The sequence below is a fragment of the Antechinus flavipes genome, chromosome 2 (assembly GCF_016432865.1).
Source record: "Antechinus flavipes isolate AdamAnt ecotype Samford, QLD, Australia chromosome 2, AdamAnt_v2, whole genome shotgun sequence".
Taxonomy (NCBI): domain Eukaryota; kingdom Metazoa; phylum Chordata; class Mammalia; order Dasyuromorphia; family Dasyuridae; genus Antechinus; species Antechinus flavipes.
Window position 1 is genome coordinate 365,900,781 of NC_067399.1, and position 18,745 is coordinate 365,919,525.

The 18,745-nt window shown below is 40.5% G+C and overlaps 1 protein-coding gene across 3 annotated transcripts in view; it reads right to left on the bottom strand.

Moving 5' to 3' along the window:
* Window positions 1–2,511: 2,511 nt before the first annotated feature.
* P4HA2 (prolyl 4-hydroxylase subunit alpha 2) overlaps window positions 2,512–18,745 on the bottom strand; it is a 47,597-nt gene continuing 31,363 nt past the window's right edge. The window contains exons 8-15 of one of the 3 annotated variants that reach the window (XM_051978221.1): window positions 11,463–11,533; window positions 10,460–10,559; window positions 9,767–9,820; window positions 8,714–8,773; window positions 8,597–8,662; window positions 5,062–5,130; window positions 4,299–4,395; window positions 2,512–2,998 (exon numbers count right to left, since the gene is read on the bottom strand). In XM_051978221.1, coding sequence (XP_051834181.1) covers window positions 2,928–2,998; window positions 4,299–4,395; window positions 5,062–5,130; window positions 8,597–8,662; window positions 8,714–8,773; window positions 9,767–9,820; window positions 10,460–10,559; window positions 11,463–11,533 — 588 coding nt within the window. In that variant the 3' untranslated portion in view covers window positions 2,512–2,927. The remainder of the gene's footprint in view (window positions 2,999–4,298; window positions 4,396–5,061; window positions 5,131–8,596; window positions 8,663–8,713; window positions 8,774–9,766; window positions 9,821–10,459; window positions 10,560–11,462; window positions 11,534–18,745) is intronic. The other 2 variants (XM_051978219.1, XM_051978220.1) reach the window with 2 other exon arrangements.

Below are 18,745 nucleotides of genomic sequence, written 5' to 3' on the forward strand. Positions count from 1 at the left end.
AGAGACATACTTACTATATTTATATGTGTATGTATACACACACATATACAGAGTCAGGTAGACATATCTCCGTGGGCAAGCTCTTCTCACTGATATCCCCATAATCAGTCTTTCTCACTTATATCCTAGAGCCAGACACTCATAACATATCTAGAGACAAGCAATAAACAATAAACAGACACATTTTAATACTTCAAGGAATCCATTGATATAAATCCATTGGTTTCTTCCACTGATGAAGGCCATTGGTACTATATGCCTTAGTTGACCAGCATAGTAATTTCTAAACCTAAAAAAATTCAGGTGGCAAACAATGCTCTATTGATCAACTTCTCCATACTTACCCAGAAGGGTCCTTAGATGATACATAGATCTCTTGGGACCATAATTTCAAGCTCTCTCATCTTGGAAAGTAGGGCCTTTGCAAAATAAAGTAGAAAAAGCTCCTTCTAGAATCGGAACACCTGAGTCCAAATGCCTGATGCTTACTACCTGTGCTTGTGAAAAGTCATTTAATCTCTCTGAACCTTAGTTTCATTGTCTATAAAAATGAGAGGGTTGAACTAGGTGGTCTCTGAGATCCTTTCCAGCTCTATAAGTTCATCTCAGTTTTTAATTCTGGGACAAAATCCAAGCATCTGAACACTGGTGACCTAAAGAAATAGAAATAACACTCCAGGAGATCCAGAAGGGCCATAGTCATGAACTCTTGGGATGTGGAAGGGATAGAAACAGTCTATAAATAAGATCATTAAATCTTACACAAGATATATTACCAATGAGCTGTCCAGAGTGTCCCAACTGATTAACTAACTGAAAAGACTAAGGAAAAGGCAGCCCTACCCTCATAAAAAAAAATAAAATAAAGAGAAGATTGAGTGACCTTTGAGAATTTGTGAAGACTCCACTGAAATAGGTCCTCCTTAGAGGAGGCAAAAATGTCTACAAAACCCGATACCCTTTTGTTCTGTCTAGCAAAATGTAAGCACTTTGAGGGAAAGGATTGTCTCACATTTATATTGGTGATCTTTTAACATTTCTGAAATATAGTATGCCTTTAATAAATGCCTCTTAATTTATTGGTGATTGATTGCAAAGAGTTGGCTCATTCTGAGCTGTGATCAAAAACAACACATTTGCCACAGGTTGAAAACTTTGACTTAAAGCCACTGAGAAATGACTGAATCGTAGACCAGTTGGTCTCTAAACTTTTTTGATCATGAATACCTATCTGTAAAAAAATGTTGAAACCATCTTCCAATGTCCATGTTTACTTATTTATTTTCATATACTACTATGCTAACATATACTGTATTAATGTACAAAGTGTATATCATAAATAGAAATTTTAAGACTCCCATAATTCTTTGGTGAAATAGTATTTGATTTTAGAATCAAGAGGGAGCCAGTAAGATTTATTGAGAATATAGTCAGCACATAGTCAGACCTGAGCTTTAGAAAACTAGTTTAGGCAATTAAACAGAATGAATTGGGAGTCTTAAGATAGGAAAACCAATTATTGAATAGTCTAGGCAAGAAATGATAAGAGAACAAGGCAGTTGGCTGTGTAAATAGAAAGAAGAGCAGATGAGAGAGATATGACTGAGGTAAAAATTACAAGATTGGCAATTTGTGAGGTGAGAGTAAGAAGCTGAAGATGACAGATATTAAACCTGGGTGACTAGAAGGATGGCTATGCTCTCTAAAAAACAGAGAAGTTAGGAAGATGAATGACTTTAAGGAAAAATATAACAATGGAATTTTAGATGCAGATCACAACTCACCAATGTGAGACTCCCTTTGTACTACCCAAAATGAGAAAGGCCAGTGGAGCTTACTGACATTGAGGCTGCCTTTGAAGAGGGACTGCCACAACCATCAAGTGATTTGGAATATACAGGATACACATACTGAGTGGAGGGTGGAATTTTGCCAATGACATCTGCTCAGTGGCTGCTGTGAGTGACCGGCACATAGTAGGCACTTAATAAATGCTAGCTGACTAACTGGAGAGTGGTTTATAACATTATGGGACAAAACCCAGCTCAGAAGAATTAGGAATTTGCTTGGGGAAAGGGAGAAGTGGAGTAGGAAAATATTGGGAAACAAAAATAGGTATAGTTGTGTTGGAGGCAAACCAGCAATTAACTGGCTATCAGGGAGGGTGGGATGAAACCCACCTTATCTCTGGCTGATCAGACACCCCTGGGATCAGGCTACACTTTGAAGATCTTAGCCCTAGAAGTCTAGACCACCATCCCAGCCACTCTATACCAACCCCCATCATTTTGCCCTAGACTGGCTCTCAGGCTCAGGAAATACCTGCCAATTTACCACTTCCTTCTTTTCTATCTCTGTCTCTGTTCTTTTGTCTATCTATCTGTCTGTGTGTTCCTCTCTGCCTTTGAATCTCTCTCTCTCTGTTTCTGCCTGTCTGTCTCATACACACACACACACACACACACACACACACACACACACACACACACAACAAAAACAATCCCTCTAGCCTTTATTTAGAAATATTTATTTCCAGGTAAAGTCCACAAGCCATAGAAACACAATAAAATTAAATGAACACATAATGTTTCAAACTTTGGTTTGAGGAATATTCAGTATCAAAACCATGTGGGAAATATCGTCACAGAACCAGATAGACTGGCTTGGCAGCCACACATCCTGCATCACTACTGGACAGCCAGAGGCTAGCAGGGAGAGACAGTGGAGGTCACTTTGTGTATAGGGGGAAGGAGTACAATGACCCCCCCCCCCCTTCTCTTCCCAGTCTACCTTTACTTTGCTCACAAATGGTCACTTCTTGAGAGACTGGTTGAGACGATCCTGTGCTGCCCTAGCCAAAAGACTGATCTAGAAGGGCAGGGAAAGGCATTGAAAGAACACTGGGGTAGCTGGAGCTTGAAGGGAGATCAGTCGACTTCTGTTGATCCACATGGTCTCAAGAACTCCTGCCCCCGCTCATGGAACCACTTATTGGAAACTGTGAATAAGTAAAACAGTGAGTTACACCTGTATCAGATTGCTTGTTGTTTTGAGGAGAGGGGAAGAGAGAAAAAAATCAGTGCTGAAAACTATCTTTGCATGTATTTGGAAAAATAAAATACTATTGAGAAAAAACTATTACAATCACCTGTTATCTAAGAAATGGCTAAAGGCAAACTGAGGGCCCCAGAATGCTGTGAGTTAAGCATCCATCATCATGAAAGATGTCCAGAACAGAGATATGTGTTATATATTTCATGTCTTATTGTTTTCCCAACAGTCCCTCTTCAGCATGAAAATAATCAGAACTGCTTATACAGTATGCAAAGACTTTATTTGGATTATATTATATTATATAAGATATTATATTATATTGGATAATATAATATCCAAATTGCTTGGTATCTCAGTGGACAGTGCTCAACCTAGAATCAGAGAGACCTGAATTCAAACCCAGCCTCAGTATCACCCTGGGCAAGTCACTTAATTTCTGCCTGCCTCAGTTTCCTCACCTATAAAATAAGTATAAGAATAGCACCTACCTCCCAGGGTTGTTGTGAGGATAAAATGAGACATTTATAAAGCATTTTGTAACCTAAAGTACTTTATAAACGTTAGCTATTATTATTAACATCTTATTTTAGCTGCATCCTAGTCATGTATGTACTATTGATAGTATTATTCTTGTTTTACAGATGAGGAAACTGAGGTTCAGAAAAATTAAGAGAATTAGCTATGGTCACACAGTGGATTTTAATCCCAATTCTTTCTAACTCCAAGCCTTGTACTTTATCCATTATGATGCAATTTATTTCATTTAAATTCTGCAAGTACTTAAGAAATGTTTATATGCAAGGTGCTAGGCACTATTTCAGGCAGAAAAAGAAGCCAAAATTTGGCCAAGAGTCCTTCCCCTTCTCTGAGGTACTACAGAGGAGGTTCTCCCTGATACCCTGTTGCCGCTGTGCTCCACAGGTCCGATTCTTTCCATCCAAACCATTCACACTGGTGGCAAACACAGATAAAGGGCAATGCCCAAAATAATGCTGCTGTTTTCCCTCCTGAGCCATATCCAAGTGTGCGCGTGCTTCTACACAAGGAGCTACAGACACTGCAGGAGAGTGTCGAAAACCTAAGCCTTGGGACATCCTGGTCTGAGCTTTGGTTAAAAAATACTGGACAGTATCAATTCCATCCAGAATAAGAGTCTGATTGATAAGAAACATTCAGCCCCTGTGCTCACACCAACACTAGGCTACCCTTTGGGAGTCAAAGAAACCAGGGGGCCTGTCACTCACCCCATTTACTGCCAACAAGCACTGGGCAGGCCGCATGTCGTGTCCGGTAGTCGCCCTCCCCGCTGCGGAAGAGATTATACCAGAATACTGACGTGCCCTGGAAGAGAGAGGACCCAATCACGATGGAGACGAGGACGTTTGCCCTCATAATTTCATCTAGTGAGTCTGGGTCAGCATGGAATATTTTAAAAATGAGAGCAGGAGGAAAGAGAATTTTCTCAGTTGGGGAGAACAACTCTCTGGACATGACAAATCTGGTTAAGTAATTCAGGAGGTGAACATGGGCCATAACTCTCTCAGTGCCTTGGAAACTAGAGATCATTTGGTGTCATTTTTTCCTTGGCTATTCTGGACAAAATAACTTGAATTCTACAGCTTCTAATATGGTCCTCCCTGAACCAGGAGCAACTAGAGCTCTGATGACAGTCCCAGGGGGCCCAAAGAGTCAGAGGTTCTCTTTACCTGATTTTTTTTCCCTATTCTTTCTGTGAAGTTGTTTCTTTAAAGAATCTGCTAATATTTGTCTTTCCTCTCTTGTCTGCAGGAGTGTCCCCGGGACTAGGAGCTCAGCCAGTATGTCTGAGATTCAAGGCAGAGTGAGATGACTCAAGCCATTTTCACAAATAGCACTGGAGGCTCTTTGGGGTCATGGAGTGTGGGTAATGACTAGTCTCTGGATCTATGATGGTTCATTAATGGCTGAACTGAAAATAAGGTCAGTTTTTTAGGCCTCAGCACAGCTTCATCTAACAAAACAATTTACCTTTTTGGGCCAAATTGTTGCCCCAAAGTCTGGGAATACTGTGGCCCCACCAGCTTCAACATCACTCATCTAGGGAAAAAAAAAAGTCATAGTAATTAAAAATATTTCAAGAAAGTCTCAAAAAGCCAGCCAGACTAAAAAGATCAGCCCTCTTCCTAAGCAAGAGCTATTCTCCAGAATGGCTGATTGGCCATATACTGAATTTTTGCTCATTAAAATCCCAAATGAATGGGTGGGGGATGCTATGTTCAAAGGATTCTTTCTTTAACATTAATAATTCTAGTCTTTAATAATAATAATTAATAATTCCTTTCATCCCCAAATATTTTTCCTTAAATTTATATTTTCATACAGTGGATTGGCTTAAAGGTAAGTACTCCCCTATTACAAAATAAACTCCTTTGTATAAAGATTATCATTAGTAATTCAAGAATATCATTCTGTGCATAGCCCAAACCTTCCAGAATAAACACAACCATCATTTTGGATGGACAGAACAAACCAGGAGGCTTAGCCACCTATCTAGCTGATAAGAAGCAGCTCTCCAGCAAAGTATCCCTTTTTCTGATATCAGCCCAATTCCTTGACTCAGTGGTGATACGTGTGGATTGTCAAAAGGAAGGAAAAATGCTAGACTTCCTTCTAGCTCGATGTACTCTACAATTCTCCACCTAAGGATGCTACATGGCAAGGAATCATGGAACTCAGCAGACTCAAAAAAAGTAAAAAGGACAGGTGGCCAAAAGGGAAACAAATCAGCGTGTGGTGGTGATGGTGGGAATGGGAGGTGAGTGATAGTGAAGGGCATGTACTCCCCTCCTACCACTCCCTCTTAGAATCTCTGGCTTCCTGAAGGCTGCCCAACTCCAGGGAGCTTCTCCTGCTCCCCCTTAGTTGTAAGTGCTTTTTCTAAACTCAAATTATCATATGTGCATGTTGTACTCCCTACCTCAAGCAGAATATAAGCTTCTTGAAGGCAGGATTTCTTTTTCATCTTGTCTTACTATCCCCAGTGTCAGCATTGTTAATAAAAAAAAAAAAAAATGAACTGGATTGGGTTGGAGGGAGGGTGCCTTAGTATTATAGTGAGTAAGCAAACATTTGGTCTATTGGGCTCTATACTCTATACTCATCCCTCCTCTTGCCTCCTTTAAAATAGAGAATGAAACACAAAGCTGGTGCCACAGCACCAGCCTGAAGGACCCACAGAAGGTTCTTTTGTGTAAGCTGGGGACATGAAATATATATCTCAGGTAAAGACCTGAGCCAGAAGAGAAGAAATTCAGAATTTCACATAGAGCTGCTCTTTAATAAAGCTCACTGAACTTCTTCAGTCAAGAGGATTTAAGAAATCCTCAATACTAAGCATGAAGGTATTCTCAATTAAAAAAAAAAAATTAGAGGTTGTTTTGTAATATGAGAGCACGTTTTCTTTAAGCAAGGAAGAAAAAATTATAAATAAAGATCATAAATGAATTACAAATAAATAAAAATTAGAAATAAATAAATAAGATTATAAAGAAAAGATTATAAATAAAACATTACACACACGCACGCACACCAGCACCAGGAATTTAACAGCTGAATGATCTATGAATATTGCATTCTGTGAAAACAGGAACCAGGCTTAAAACAACTATGGGGTAAGCTTTCATTTTCTTTATCTGGTTTATAATTCCATTTTTCTTTTACTTTTTTTTTGTTTTTGGTGTTAGAGCAGTTTGTAGAAAACATGTTATATACTATCTTTCCAGTCTACCCATTTTTTACTGTCCCTGCATAGGGAGGAGACCTAGAGAAAAGTCTCTTCTTTAAGTACACAGAGGCAAAGAAAAAATGAACACCAAATATTTGGGCTCCCAGGAGGGGCAAACTCCTGGCTCTTCACTTCATGTAAAGAGATAAGTCATTTCAAATAAAACTCATTAGGACTTAGCTCTACAATGTGGTCCCCCCTTTGAACATCTAGTCCAAGGTCTATGAAAGGAGCCAACAGCTGTTCTACATCTGGAGTTCTGTATAGCTATTTTCTTAAAACCTTAATTGAATCAAAATTAGACCCCAAAATGGCTTCAAAGCCATTCAAACTGTGGCAATAAATCTTGGAGATAAAAGGCAAGCTTTACCAAAGAAGCATTTTCTTTTCCCAAAAAACTCTTTTTCCAGAGGAAGAAATCTCTTTATTTTCCCTGGAACAAGATAAGACCTGTCCCACCTATAAACACAAAGTAAAAAAGTCCCCTGGGTTAGAAGATAAAGTGAGTCATTGCTGTAAACTGGGGCCCTGCCCCCAGGCCTCCAGTAACAGTAAAAATGTCAAAAGCAGCCCAGAGGAATTAGGCAATGGGCATTCCCTATCCTTGGGAGAGAAAATGCAGGAAGCAGATGGGGATTAAAAGCAAATCATCTATTGGTTATTCCCTTCTATTCCCAGCCAAAAGCCTCCTTCCACCATGACTCCTGTTTTTTCAAGGCCTGATTGATATACATCTGAGGTTATGCAGAAAGAATCTGGGTTGTTAACCCTTGAGGAGGGCTCTGTGGATGGGAACAGAAGCTAAGGTTGGGCAACACCATCCTCAGCTCCAGCCAGCTCTCAGTTATCCATTGCATTTAGGGATTAGAGGGACACTCATGAGGAGAATAACAATTGAAATCCATAGGTATCCCAAATTGCATTTCTACTCCTCAATCCCCAAATAGGTAACAAGGGGTGCTCCCAAAGAATCCAATGCAGGATTTTGGGAGGGGGGTGCCATGATGTAGCATCCTCCTTGGATCTGAAACGGAACAACCTTGTTCTACTTCTCTAGGCTGACATTCGAATCATTTAGTATTTGATGGACATCCAAAAGGCATCTAGGTGGCAAAACAGATGGAATATTGAACTTGGAAATTGGGAAAATTTCAAAGGGCTTGAAACCTGCCTCACTTTCTTACTAGCTTATGAGACACTCCACAAGCAAGTTAACCTCCCTCAGCCTCAGTTTATAAAAGAGCATCTACCCCAAAGGGCTGTTGTAAAGAATCAAATGAAACACGTGAAGCATTTTGCAAATCTTAAAATGCAATGTGTTAGCTATTAGTTTTTGATGATGATTATTACTAAATTTGGGGTCAAAGAGCCTGATTTAAATACCAGATTCAGCTGCATACTGCTTCCCCTCTGTGACTCAGTTTCCTCATCTGTAAAATAAGGCAGTCTCCTCTCCTTCAGTCTTGTGGAGAAGGAAGGCTGTTCAGAGCCTGCCGGGGAAGTCAGCCTGGGTTTATAGAAGTACCTAGACAATCCATAATAGATTGAGATCCAGAAGTGCATCCTTCCCTTTTGCCTTTTTATTCTGTCTCCCACTTTTCTGCTTTGGACAGCTATGAACTGGAAAGGAGTGTGCTGGAGGACAGGGTGCAAGACAGGCTCTGGATAACTGAAAACTGGCTGTCCTGTGTGCCAGCCCTGGGGTTAGGAGCTGGGAGGAGGGCGAGTTCTCGGGCCAAGATCATTGTGCTGGTTTCGTGCACACGTAGTTATACTCACGTAGTTTAAGAATGTGGCCACACGATTCCCCGTCCCTAAATGCTTGAAAGCATCTTGCTCACCTTTCTATAAAAATTAAGTAAGAGTGAAGAAGAGGGCCAAGGCCCAAGTACTTACATAGTTTAGAAATGTCGCTAACCTATTCCCCTCCGTTTTCAGGCCGCTGTCAAAAGGCCGCTGTAACAAACAACAACTTCCACCTGAGTGAATGATCAGTCCTGCCCATCATACAAAGGGAAGGGGGGCAGGGAGCAGAGACAACAAGGTATCAGGGAGACCTTTAGAGCCAGTAGGCACAGAGGCCTGTAGGTATGACTGGCACGAGGATGGTCTGGAACTAGGGACCAAGCACTGCTAGGGATCAAGAGCCCACTCTGCAACCCTCGGAACACAGATGGCCCAGGAGAGTCTGCCCACGGGGAAATCCTCTGGGATCACAAGAAATCCAGGACACATGCAGTATTGCCCACACCAAGAGACACACTATGAGCTTTTCTAGAAGGAACAGGGGAAGGGCAGACAAGGTGAAAGGTAAGTGTATGAGATCATGGAAGAAGCACAGGGCATGTATCTGGGAATTTACAAGACACTATGCTTCTATGAGAGAAGAAACCTACCTAGAGGTTTATTCATGGCTAAGATTGAAATCTAGGACCAGGAATAAGCCCCAATATGGTTCACAAATACAATGGGTGCACACACACACACACAAATGTGTACATACATGTAGACACATGTATCTGTATGCACTTGTGTGTGGACAAAAGGAAAGGAGTAGCCTAACAGGCTGATGAAACTGTTAATGCTGAACACAGGTGATGGGCAGGGGCAGAGGAGGAAAGGAATATGAAGTCAGATTTCTCTTATGATTAAGGGGGCTCTACCCTTGATTCCGCTGGGCTGTCTGGAATCTGGAAATCTAGACTGAGTCCCACCTTGTTATGGTTTCAGTTATACGCAGTGTGACTCTGAGATAATCTTATTTCTAAAACAATCTGGGCTCTGAGTTCTACCCTTGCTTAGCTGTAGTATAAAGCCTAAGCTCTTCCAAAACTGGGGGACCTCCCATCTCCCACAGCCCTTCTCTAGCTAAGATTCTCTCTCCCCTGAGGAGCTGGAATCTGGTGGGCCCTGGGACCTGCTAGCCAGATAAAAACTTCTGGAGCTTACCCTGGAGAAGTCAAAATGTGGCTCGTACTGTCCTCCCATTCCATAATTAGCAACCTATGGAAGAAGTGACATGGGTATGGTTAAGCAAACAAAGGTCAAACGGAGAGCAGAATGAGGCTTTCTCAAAGACTGACCAACAAGAACTAATGGGAAACCCAAGACCTGGCCAGGCTGAAAATGTTGCTTTGTTAGCTTCACCCAATATCACAGCTACCTGAACCAGATATTTTCATTCTAACAGATGGGCATCATGGCTCCTCAATTTGAGGGATTCAAAAGCCATGGCCCTCAGAAGTTATATCATTTCCCGAGATACTTCTCACCCCAATGATTTCAGCCACCTCCATGAAAATTTTCTTCAATCCCATCCTTACCGAAAAGAACTTGTCTTTGTTTTGTATATATATTTTTATTCATGTATAAGTGCACACATTATTTCCCCCTATAGATTGTAAACTTCTTAAAGGTAGGAACTGTTTTGTTTGTGCCTGTGTATTCTCATACCTCACACAGTGGCTGGCACATAACAGGAACTTAATAAACATTTTTTAACTGAGATCCCTCATCCCTCATTTTTTCCCCACATCACTTAGCATCTCCAAAGAGATCACTCTTCCCTTAAGTCCCTTGGAGACTGCCACCCCAGACACCACAGAACTTATCTCTACTCTCTCCCCCAGCTCTGATCCCTACCTGTAGCAACTCAGCTGTCTTCACAGATAATCCCGTGATGTAATGCATTCTTCTGTTCAGTTGGGCAATGACAGGATCATCATCTTCCTCTAGCCATGAGCTAAGCACGGGAAACAGAAAAAAGGAATATGAAGAGGGTGCTCAAGGATGCATGGGGACAGCCCAGCTTGGGAAAGAAGGGGCACGGGGGAAAGTTCAAGGGGAAACTGGACAAAGAAGGCTTAGGGTCAGAATATTGGCCCTGGACTACCAGGGGGTTCTCCTACTACAACCCCAGCCGATCAAAATCACCAGCTCCTGTAATCTCATCAGGTCACTTCCAGTACACCTGGGGTTTCATGGGAAACACCAAACAATCCCACCCTACAACAGGGACACACACGTCCTTCACACCTTATGCATAAACACACAAATATACCATCGATAATGACCTAAGTCAGAATTTAGAGGCAGAAGGAACCTAAGAGAGGATCTAGTCCAACTGTCTTATTTTACAAATGAGGAAACTGAGGCTCAAGAGCTTAAGCAATCTGCCTAGGTAGGGATTGCAAAGATAATAAGTGTTCACCTTGATTAAATTCAATAAGCACTAAAACTGAATCCTGATAAAAGCTGATGAATGTAAGGGGGAAGGGAAAAGATATAATCCAGACTTTTAGGTATCTGGGGAAGCCAGTTTAGTTAAAATGCAAAATGGGGAATAACGTGGAAGGAGGTTTGAAAGGTAGGATGGAGCCTGACTGTAAAAGGCTTTTTCCATGCCAAGCTGAGAAGAGAGGGTTTGGATTCTGCATTCTTTCCCTTCCACTTTGCCTCTTTACAAACTATTGTACAAGTATAGAACAAGCGTGTGCAATTATCCAAAGTGTCCAATATCCCATCTCACCACCCACCCGTTCCCAACAATATGCAACAGGGGCAGAGGAAAATAGGAAAGAGGTATAAATCAACTGTCAGGATGCCCTGGGGCTAAGTTTACAGTGGGGAGAAGCATCCATCTTACCTTTTGGAAACTCTGTAGTTGGCCACAGTGAGGACACCTGTCTTTGGGTCGCGGACCGTAGCTCTTGCCAGCTATGAGGAGTAGCACCAGATGATCAGAAGTTTTTCCTCTTTTTCCTAATCACTAGCCCCCTCCCACAATTGGGTTGCACTAGATGCAACAAAGCAGAGTGGAGTACTCTGTTCCATGTGACTGATTTACCTAGTAAAGTAGGGAAAAAGTACCTCTCCCAAGCTGTTCTAGCCTGAAAGTATGAAGTACCCAAATCAATCAATCAATCAACAATCATTATGTGCCAGGCACTGAGCTTGTGGATAGCATTATGTATTTTTGTAAGAATGCAAATATAATAAAGTCATTTCCTTCATGGGATACATGTTCATAGAGAAATAAATATAAAAAGTATACAAAATAGATATGTTTATTTTGGATGGAATAACAGGAAAGGCCTTTTAAAAGGGGTGATACTTGAGTTGAAGCTTGAAGGAAATAGGAAGCTGACGAATTGGTGGTGAGGAGGGTGGGCATTCTCAGCATTCAAAGACATGGGGGCAGAAGATGACATATCAAATGCAGAGAGCAGCAGGTGGGTTCAAGAGCCCAAGCCTGTCTCAGAAAAGGAGATGTTCCAGTCAAGGACACACACAACACCATCATATACCAAGAGGCAGAGACAGAAATGTCTGCCAAACACCAACCACCAGAAGGAGGCACCAGCCAATTTCATAACAGAGCTCCTAAGCATATTCCTAGTTATAGGGGAAGAAAATAAGTGAATGAAAAAACATTTACTAAGTGTTTAATATATGCCAGGCCCTGTGCCAAGTGCTAAGAATTAAAAAAAAAACAAAAAAACAGACCAAGCTCTCTTACCTTCTAAGTAAGAAAATTTTTCCTTACCTGGAAGGGCTATCCAGTGTCCCATCTCACTACCCACCCGTTCCCAACAATGGAGTACAGAATGGAGGGTGAGGACGTAACTAAACACCAACGACTATAGGGAAGTAAGATGGGATCAGAGCACAGAACAGTTTATCTTATGCCCATTTATGATGCAAATGAGAAATAGAGGACTCAGCAGTGACGCTCAGATTTCATCCCAGCTCTTGCTAGGCCATGAGGCACGTAAGTCCCCAAGGGTGGCCAGTTTAGAAAGAAATCCCCAGGGAGAGAACAGCCCAACTACTCAAAACTGTAGCTCTCCTCTGAGGCTGGCCAATGCTCCCTGATGATACACAGAACTTCGCGTTACTGACTCTTCCCTAAATACCCAAGATATAATCTACCTGCTGGCACCTCATCACAACCCCTTCACACACATACAAAAAAAAAAAAAAAAAAAAAAACGAATTTTCTGTCTCTTTGGGACTGAGTCTGCAGGAGGAAAGGAGGGAGGTAGTGTTTGTGGCCAACTCCTTTTCTTTATACAAGCTCACTCAGAAAGCTCAACTCCACCCAAAGCTCCCATCTGTTCTCTGTAAGACAGCTTTTCACACTACTAACTCAAACAAAGCCAGGATTCCAAGGTTTTCTCATTCCAAAAGTTACTGTCAGCAGGCCCAAAAGCCCTTCTCTGACCCCTAGAACTGGCTTATTTTTTTTTCTATTTGTACAACTTTCTCTTCTTAAATCCAAGTTAATCTATAGTCATCTCACTCAGGCACTGCAACTCCCCTTCTCTCATTGCCAGCTGGATCCTGAGTCTCCTCCTCCACCCCGTTCCTGCAGGCAGAGGACAAGGAACAGAATGCTTTCTCCAGAATTAGGAATATGACTCATGTCCATGTAAAAAAGAATGGCTATTTGTAAGGAACAAACCTGGATTCTTTTGCAAAAATTAAACCATGCGTTTCCATGGTAGCCCAGTGGAAACAAAATCTGTATGCCATAAGATTCATCTTTAACTTCATTAGAGAAAAAGGAGAAACTGAGGCAAAAAAAATAAAAAGGTGAGGATGAATGGAGAGTGACTTGCCCCATGTCTTGTATAAACTCTATGTGACCTGAAACCATCAGGGAAGGGACTACCCCCAACCCCAATCATTAGCTAACAGATAGCACTGGTAACTACAGATGGTCCCCCACTGCATCACAGAAGGAAGAAAAACAAGACATAGTTTTCCTGGTCCTACGTATGAGTTTTCACAAGCTCAAATGCAGAATTATGAGAAATACAGAAATACAAATAAGGCCACTTTCTAGCTGTCCCCATTTAGGCAGCAGTTTTACCTCCCTGGGAATTAGCTTAATTATTCCTGGTTTAGATATAGGCACATTGGTCCAGCCCTAGTTCTCCAAATATTTGGAAAGTCTCTCTTGATCATAGTAGACTTCTGGCTTAGTGTTAATCTGCTTAAGACAATAACCAAAGACATCTACAGCCCTGGTGATTTTTCTTCACACCTATATATACAAGATTCCCTTTTCCTGCTAGCCTCCCTGTAACTTTGTGTAACCTTGTAAAACCTACTTTGCAAGGCTACAAGGCTCATCTGGGAAAGAAAAATAATGCTTCTGTTAACTTCCTACATCCCCTGGGCACTGGTCACTGGGCAGCCTTCTCAATAGCCTGATACTCGTAAAATGGTGGCTTGACTGCCACCATCCCCTTCCTTACACCCTTTAATTTTCCAGTCTTTTCCCCATTCTGACCACACATCTCTGATCCCTAGACATGATGTAATACAGAAGGCAGCACTCTGCCCAACTCTGCTAGCGCTATTTCCAGTGCGAGCCTGTGTTACTGATGGGACTCAAAGCCCACCCTCCCTACCAGCTTAGTCAACTTAAAGCACATCCCCCCTAGCTGCATCTGGAGCCTCAGAGTGCGAAGTCATTTAGTGCAGGATAATTCAAAGCTACGTCTTGGCTCACTGAACAAGCAGCAACATTCTTAGCACTCAGGCACCGGAAGCATGGAGTGTAAAGGATTTCCAGAGGGTAAATTACTACCAGACATAGCCTTTGGCAGTAGCCCGAAAGAACACTGACTCTGGAGTTCTCTGAAGCTCCAAGTTATAACACCATAACTATTGTGTGTTTATATACATATAAATATAACACACACACACACACACACACACACATATATATAACACTATCTGTGTGACTTTGTTCAATATTCTCATCAGTAAAAAGATGGGGGTGTTAAACATGGTTTTAGATTAATAATTTCACACATCAGCAGCCACACCATACCCCAGCATGAACAGGACAGATGACCAAAGGAAGGGAAATTAGAGCTGGAAGAGATCTCAGAAATGCACAGCTTGTTTCCAAAACAAAACATAACATGGAAAAAGTAAGAGTGTTAAAGACATCTTTTATGAGTGTTAAAAAAAGATTGTTACAATAAGATTATACGAAGATCAATTCTGATGGATGTGGCTCTTTTCAACAATGAGATAATTCAAATCAGTTCCAATAATCTTGTGATGAAGAGAGCCATTTACACTTAGAGGACTGTGGGAACTGAGTGTGGATCACAACATAATATTTCCACTTTTTTGTTGTTGTTTGCTTGCATTTTTTCCTTTTTGATCTGATTTTTCTTGTGTACCAAAATAATTGTGTAAATATGTATACATATATTGGATTTAGCATATATTTTTAATATGTTTAATATATATTGAATTACTTGCCATCTAGGGGAGGGGATGGGGGCAAGCAAGGGAAAAATTTGGAAACAAAGTTTTACAAGGATTAATGCTGAAAAATTATCCATGCATATGTTTTGAAAATAAAAATCTGTAATAAAAAAAAAAAAAAAAACAGATGTTAGCTGCCACCAACTCACTCCTTGGTCTAAAGAAAACCCCTATGAAATCAGATTCACAACCATCATTCTTGATGAGTCACTCTCTCATCACTCCCTCCACCTCCTTCATATCCAATCATTTGCCACATCCTGTTCATAATACCTTTGTAACATCTCTCTTACAGTCTCCCTTATCTCTTTTGATGCAAGTCTTTATCATCTCACGCCTACACAATAGGTCTGGTTGCCTCAAGCTCTTCAGTCTATACTCCACTTAGCTGTCAAAGTGATCTTCCTTTGTGAAAAGTGATCTGCACTTTCCACCTACTCAATAATCTCCAGGGGTTCCTTATTACCTCCAGAATTAAATACAAAATCCTCTGGTGTTAAAAGTTCTTCATAACCTATCTTTTCTGGTCTTCTTAACCTTTCTACCCTCACCATCCTCCCCATACTATCTCCCCCCCCATCTCCACCCCTATATACTAGTTAGTACTTTTCAACCCACTGATATTCAACCCTCCTTACTATTCCTCCATAAGCCCACTGCGGGCACTTTCACTGGCTATCCCCATGCCTGAAATACTCTACCTTCTCATCTCTGTCTCCTGGCTTTTTTCAAATCCTAGCTAAAATGGGAATGAAAGACAAACAACAAAATTATACCCTCTATAGGAAGCCTTTCCCAACTTCTCTTAATACTTTTCCTCTGTTGCTTATTTCCAGTTTTATCTTATGTGTAGCTTATTTGTATCGCCATTTGCTTGTTATTTTTCCCATTAAATCATAAGCTTCTTAAGAAAAGAAATTGCCTTGTACTTTTCATCTCTAGCACTTAGAACAATATTTATTTGTTTTTACAAAGCTTTTTATTTTCAAAATACATGTATATGTAGTTTTTAATATTCACCCTTGAAAACCTTGTGTTCCAATTTTTTTCCTCTCTCCTTCCCCAGATGGCAAGTAATCCAATATATGTTAGCATGTGCAATTTTTCTATACATATTTCCACAATTCCACAATTATCATTTAGCACAATATTTATTAACCAGTTATTAACTATACAGACTCTAGTTCTATTTGCTGGGATTTTTTTGATTTTTGGTAGGAAGCTGGTTTTTTTTTTTTTTTTTTTTCAATTTTTGGAAAGAGTACCAGCCTCATAGTCAGGAAAAATCTAACTCAAGTCCTGCTTCTGACATATATTAATTATATATGACCTTAATCAAGTCTCTTAATTAAGCTATAGCAATTAGGTATTTCAGTGTATAGAGCACTTGGTCTGGAGTCAGGAAAACCAGAGTTTAAATCTAGCTTTGGACATTTATTATATGATCATGGGCAAGTTATTTACCTTTCTTCTGCCTCAGTTTCCTTAACTGTTTTTTAAGCTAAAGTTTGTAACAGGTCTCAGTATGACTGAGGCAATACCCTATCAATATTTAAAGCTAGGTAAGAAATAAGAAAATGAATGGTTTCTTTTACCCAATCAAAAAAAGTTACATATATATATATATATATATATATATATATATATATATATATATATATATATATATACACACAAGTATGTATGTGTGTGTATATATATGTATATGTATATATATATATAGTCAAAAACAATTCTATATGTACATGTAAATACACACATATACAAATACATATGGGTAAGGGAAGATCCAAGCTCATAAACCTCAAAATATGTAGCAAGGCTTCAGTGACCAAAATTTACATTTCTTATGACCAGCAGGATGAATACAGAGAGGCTTGGAGAGACTTACATGAACTGATGCTAAGTGAAATGAGCAGAACCAGGAGATCATTATACACTCGACAACGATATTATATGAGGATGTATTCTGATGGAAGTGGATTTCTTTGACAAAGAGACCTAACTGAGTTTCAATTGATAAATGATGGACAAAAGCAGCTACACCCAAAGAAAGAACACTGGGAAACGAATGTGAACTATTTGCATTTTTGTTTTTCTTCCCGGGTTATTTTTACCTTCTGAATCCAATTCTCCCTGTGCAACAAGAGAACTTCGGTTCTGCAAACATATATTGTATCTAGGATATACTGCAACATATCTAATATGTAAAGGACTGCTTGCCATCTAGGGGAGGGGGTGAAGGGAGGGAGGGGAAAAATCAGAACAGAAGCGAATGCAAGGGATAATGTTGTAAAAAAATTACCCTGGCATGGATTCTGTCAATATAAAGTTATTATAAAATAAAATAAAATAATTTTTAAAAAATTTACATTTCTTTAGACAAAGTACATACAGGTAAGGGAATGATACCCAATGTGGACAAAGGGAAGGGGAAGAAAAGAAGAAAGAAAACAAAAAGAAAAGGAGCTGTGTAGCCCAACTGGCCCGTTCCAGTTGGGTCCCCAGTAAAGCAACTCCTGCTTCTACTCATAGAGGTTGTTTGTCCTTCTCTCTTGAAGAGGACCATGACATCAGGGAGGTGATACCATGACATGCAAGTGATTTGGGTTTAAGAGAGGAAGGGCTGGGCAACGTTACCTGCCTCACTTTCCCCTCCAGAGCCATCTGGTCCAGTGGCCAGATACAAATCGGGGCAACTGGAGATGACCCTGGATGCAGTAGGAGATACTCAAATTCAATTCCCTTGCATGTCACGGCATCCCTCCCTGATGTCATGGTCCTCTTCGAGAACACAGGATTAACCACAACCTCAGCTGTTAAATGGGAATAATAATATGACCTGTCTCTCAGAGCTATTATGAGATCAAATGAGGTAATATTTGTAAAGCCCTTAGAAACAGTGCCTGGCACATAATATATAACTATATAAGTATTTACCTGTCAGTACCCCAGAGGTGCCTTAAACCAATGAAATCTGAATTTCTCTCTCTCTGTCTCTCTGTCACACACAATCAGAATATTCCCAACAGAACCTGGAAACTTGACCTCTGAGATATTACATAATCACACAGCATGAAGCTGAATACAAATGACAAAACACGGGGATGTTCAAGCTGGAAGACACTTCAGAAACTCATTGTTAATTCTCAAAACAAATCTCTAGAAAGGAAAAGTGAAAGTGTTAAGGGCATGTTCAAATGGGTGTTAAAAATAGATTATTTCTACCACCGACTTATTTTTTGGCCTGAGAGGAAACCTCCTATAAAACCAACCTTTTAAATTTCTATCTGCTTATTTCACACAGGCCCTGGAATGAATTTCATGTATTTATGAGATGGTAGTAGGGAATACATCCAGCTTCACCAGGGTGTGATTCTTTTAGCAGATGGGGACCGGTTTTCTGGCTAACACTCAAAGAAAACTTGCTGTAGGGACATCCAAATAGCCAAATATAACTCACAGCCCCAGAAACATGCATTTAGTTGCTTTCCTTTCTAGGAGCTGTTTACAAAGGTTGTGAGTTGAATGATTTAGAAGGACCCCAGTGACTGAGCTTGCTACTACTGTCTGACTCCAAAAGGACCATCATCCATTCACAGGAATATCCCACTGGGCCCCTTGGCACAGAACCCT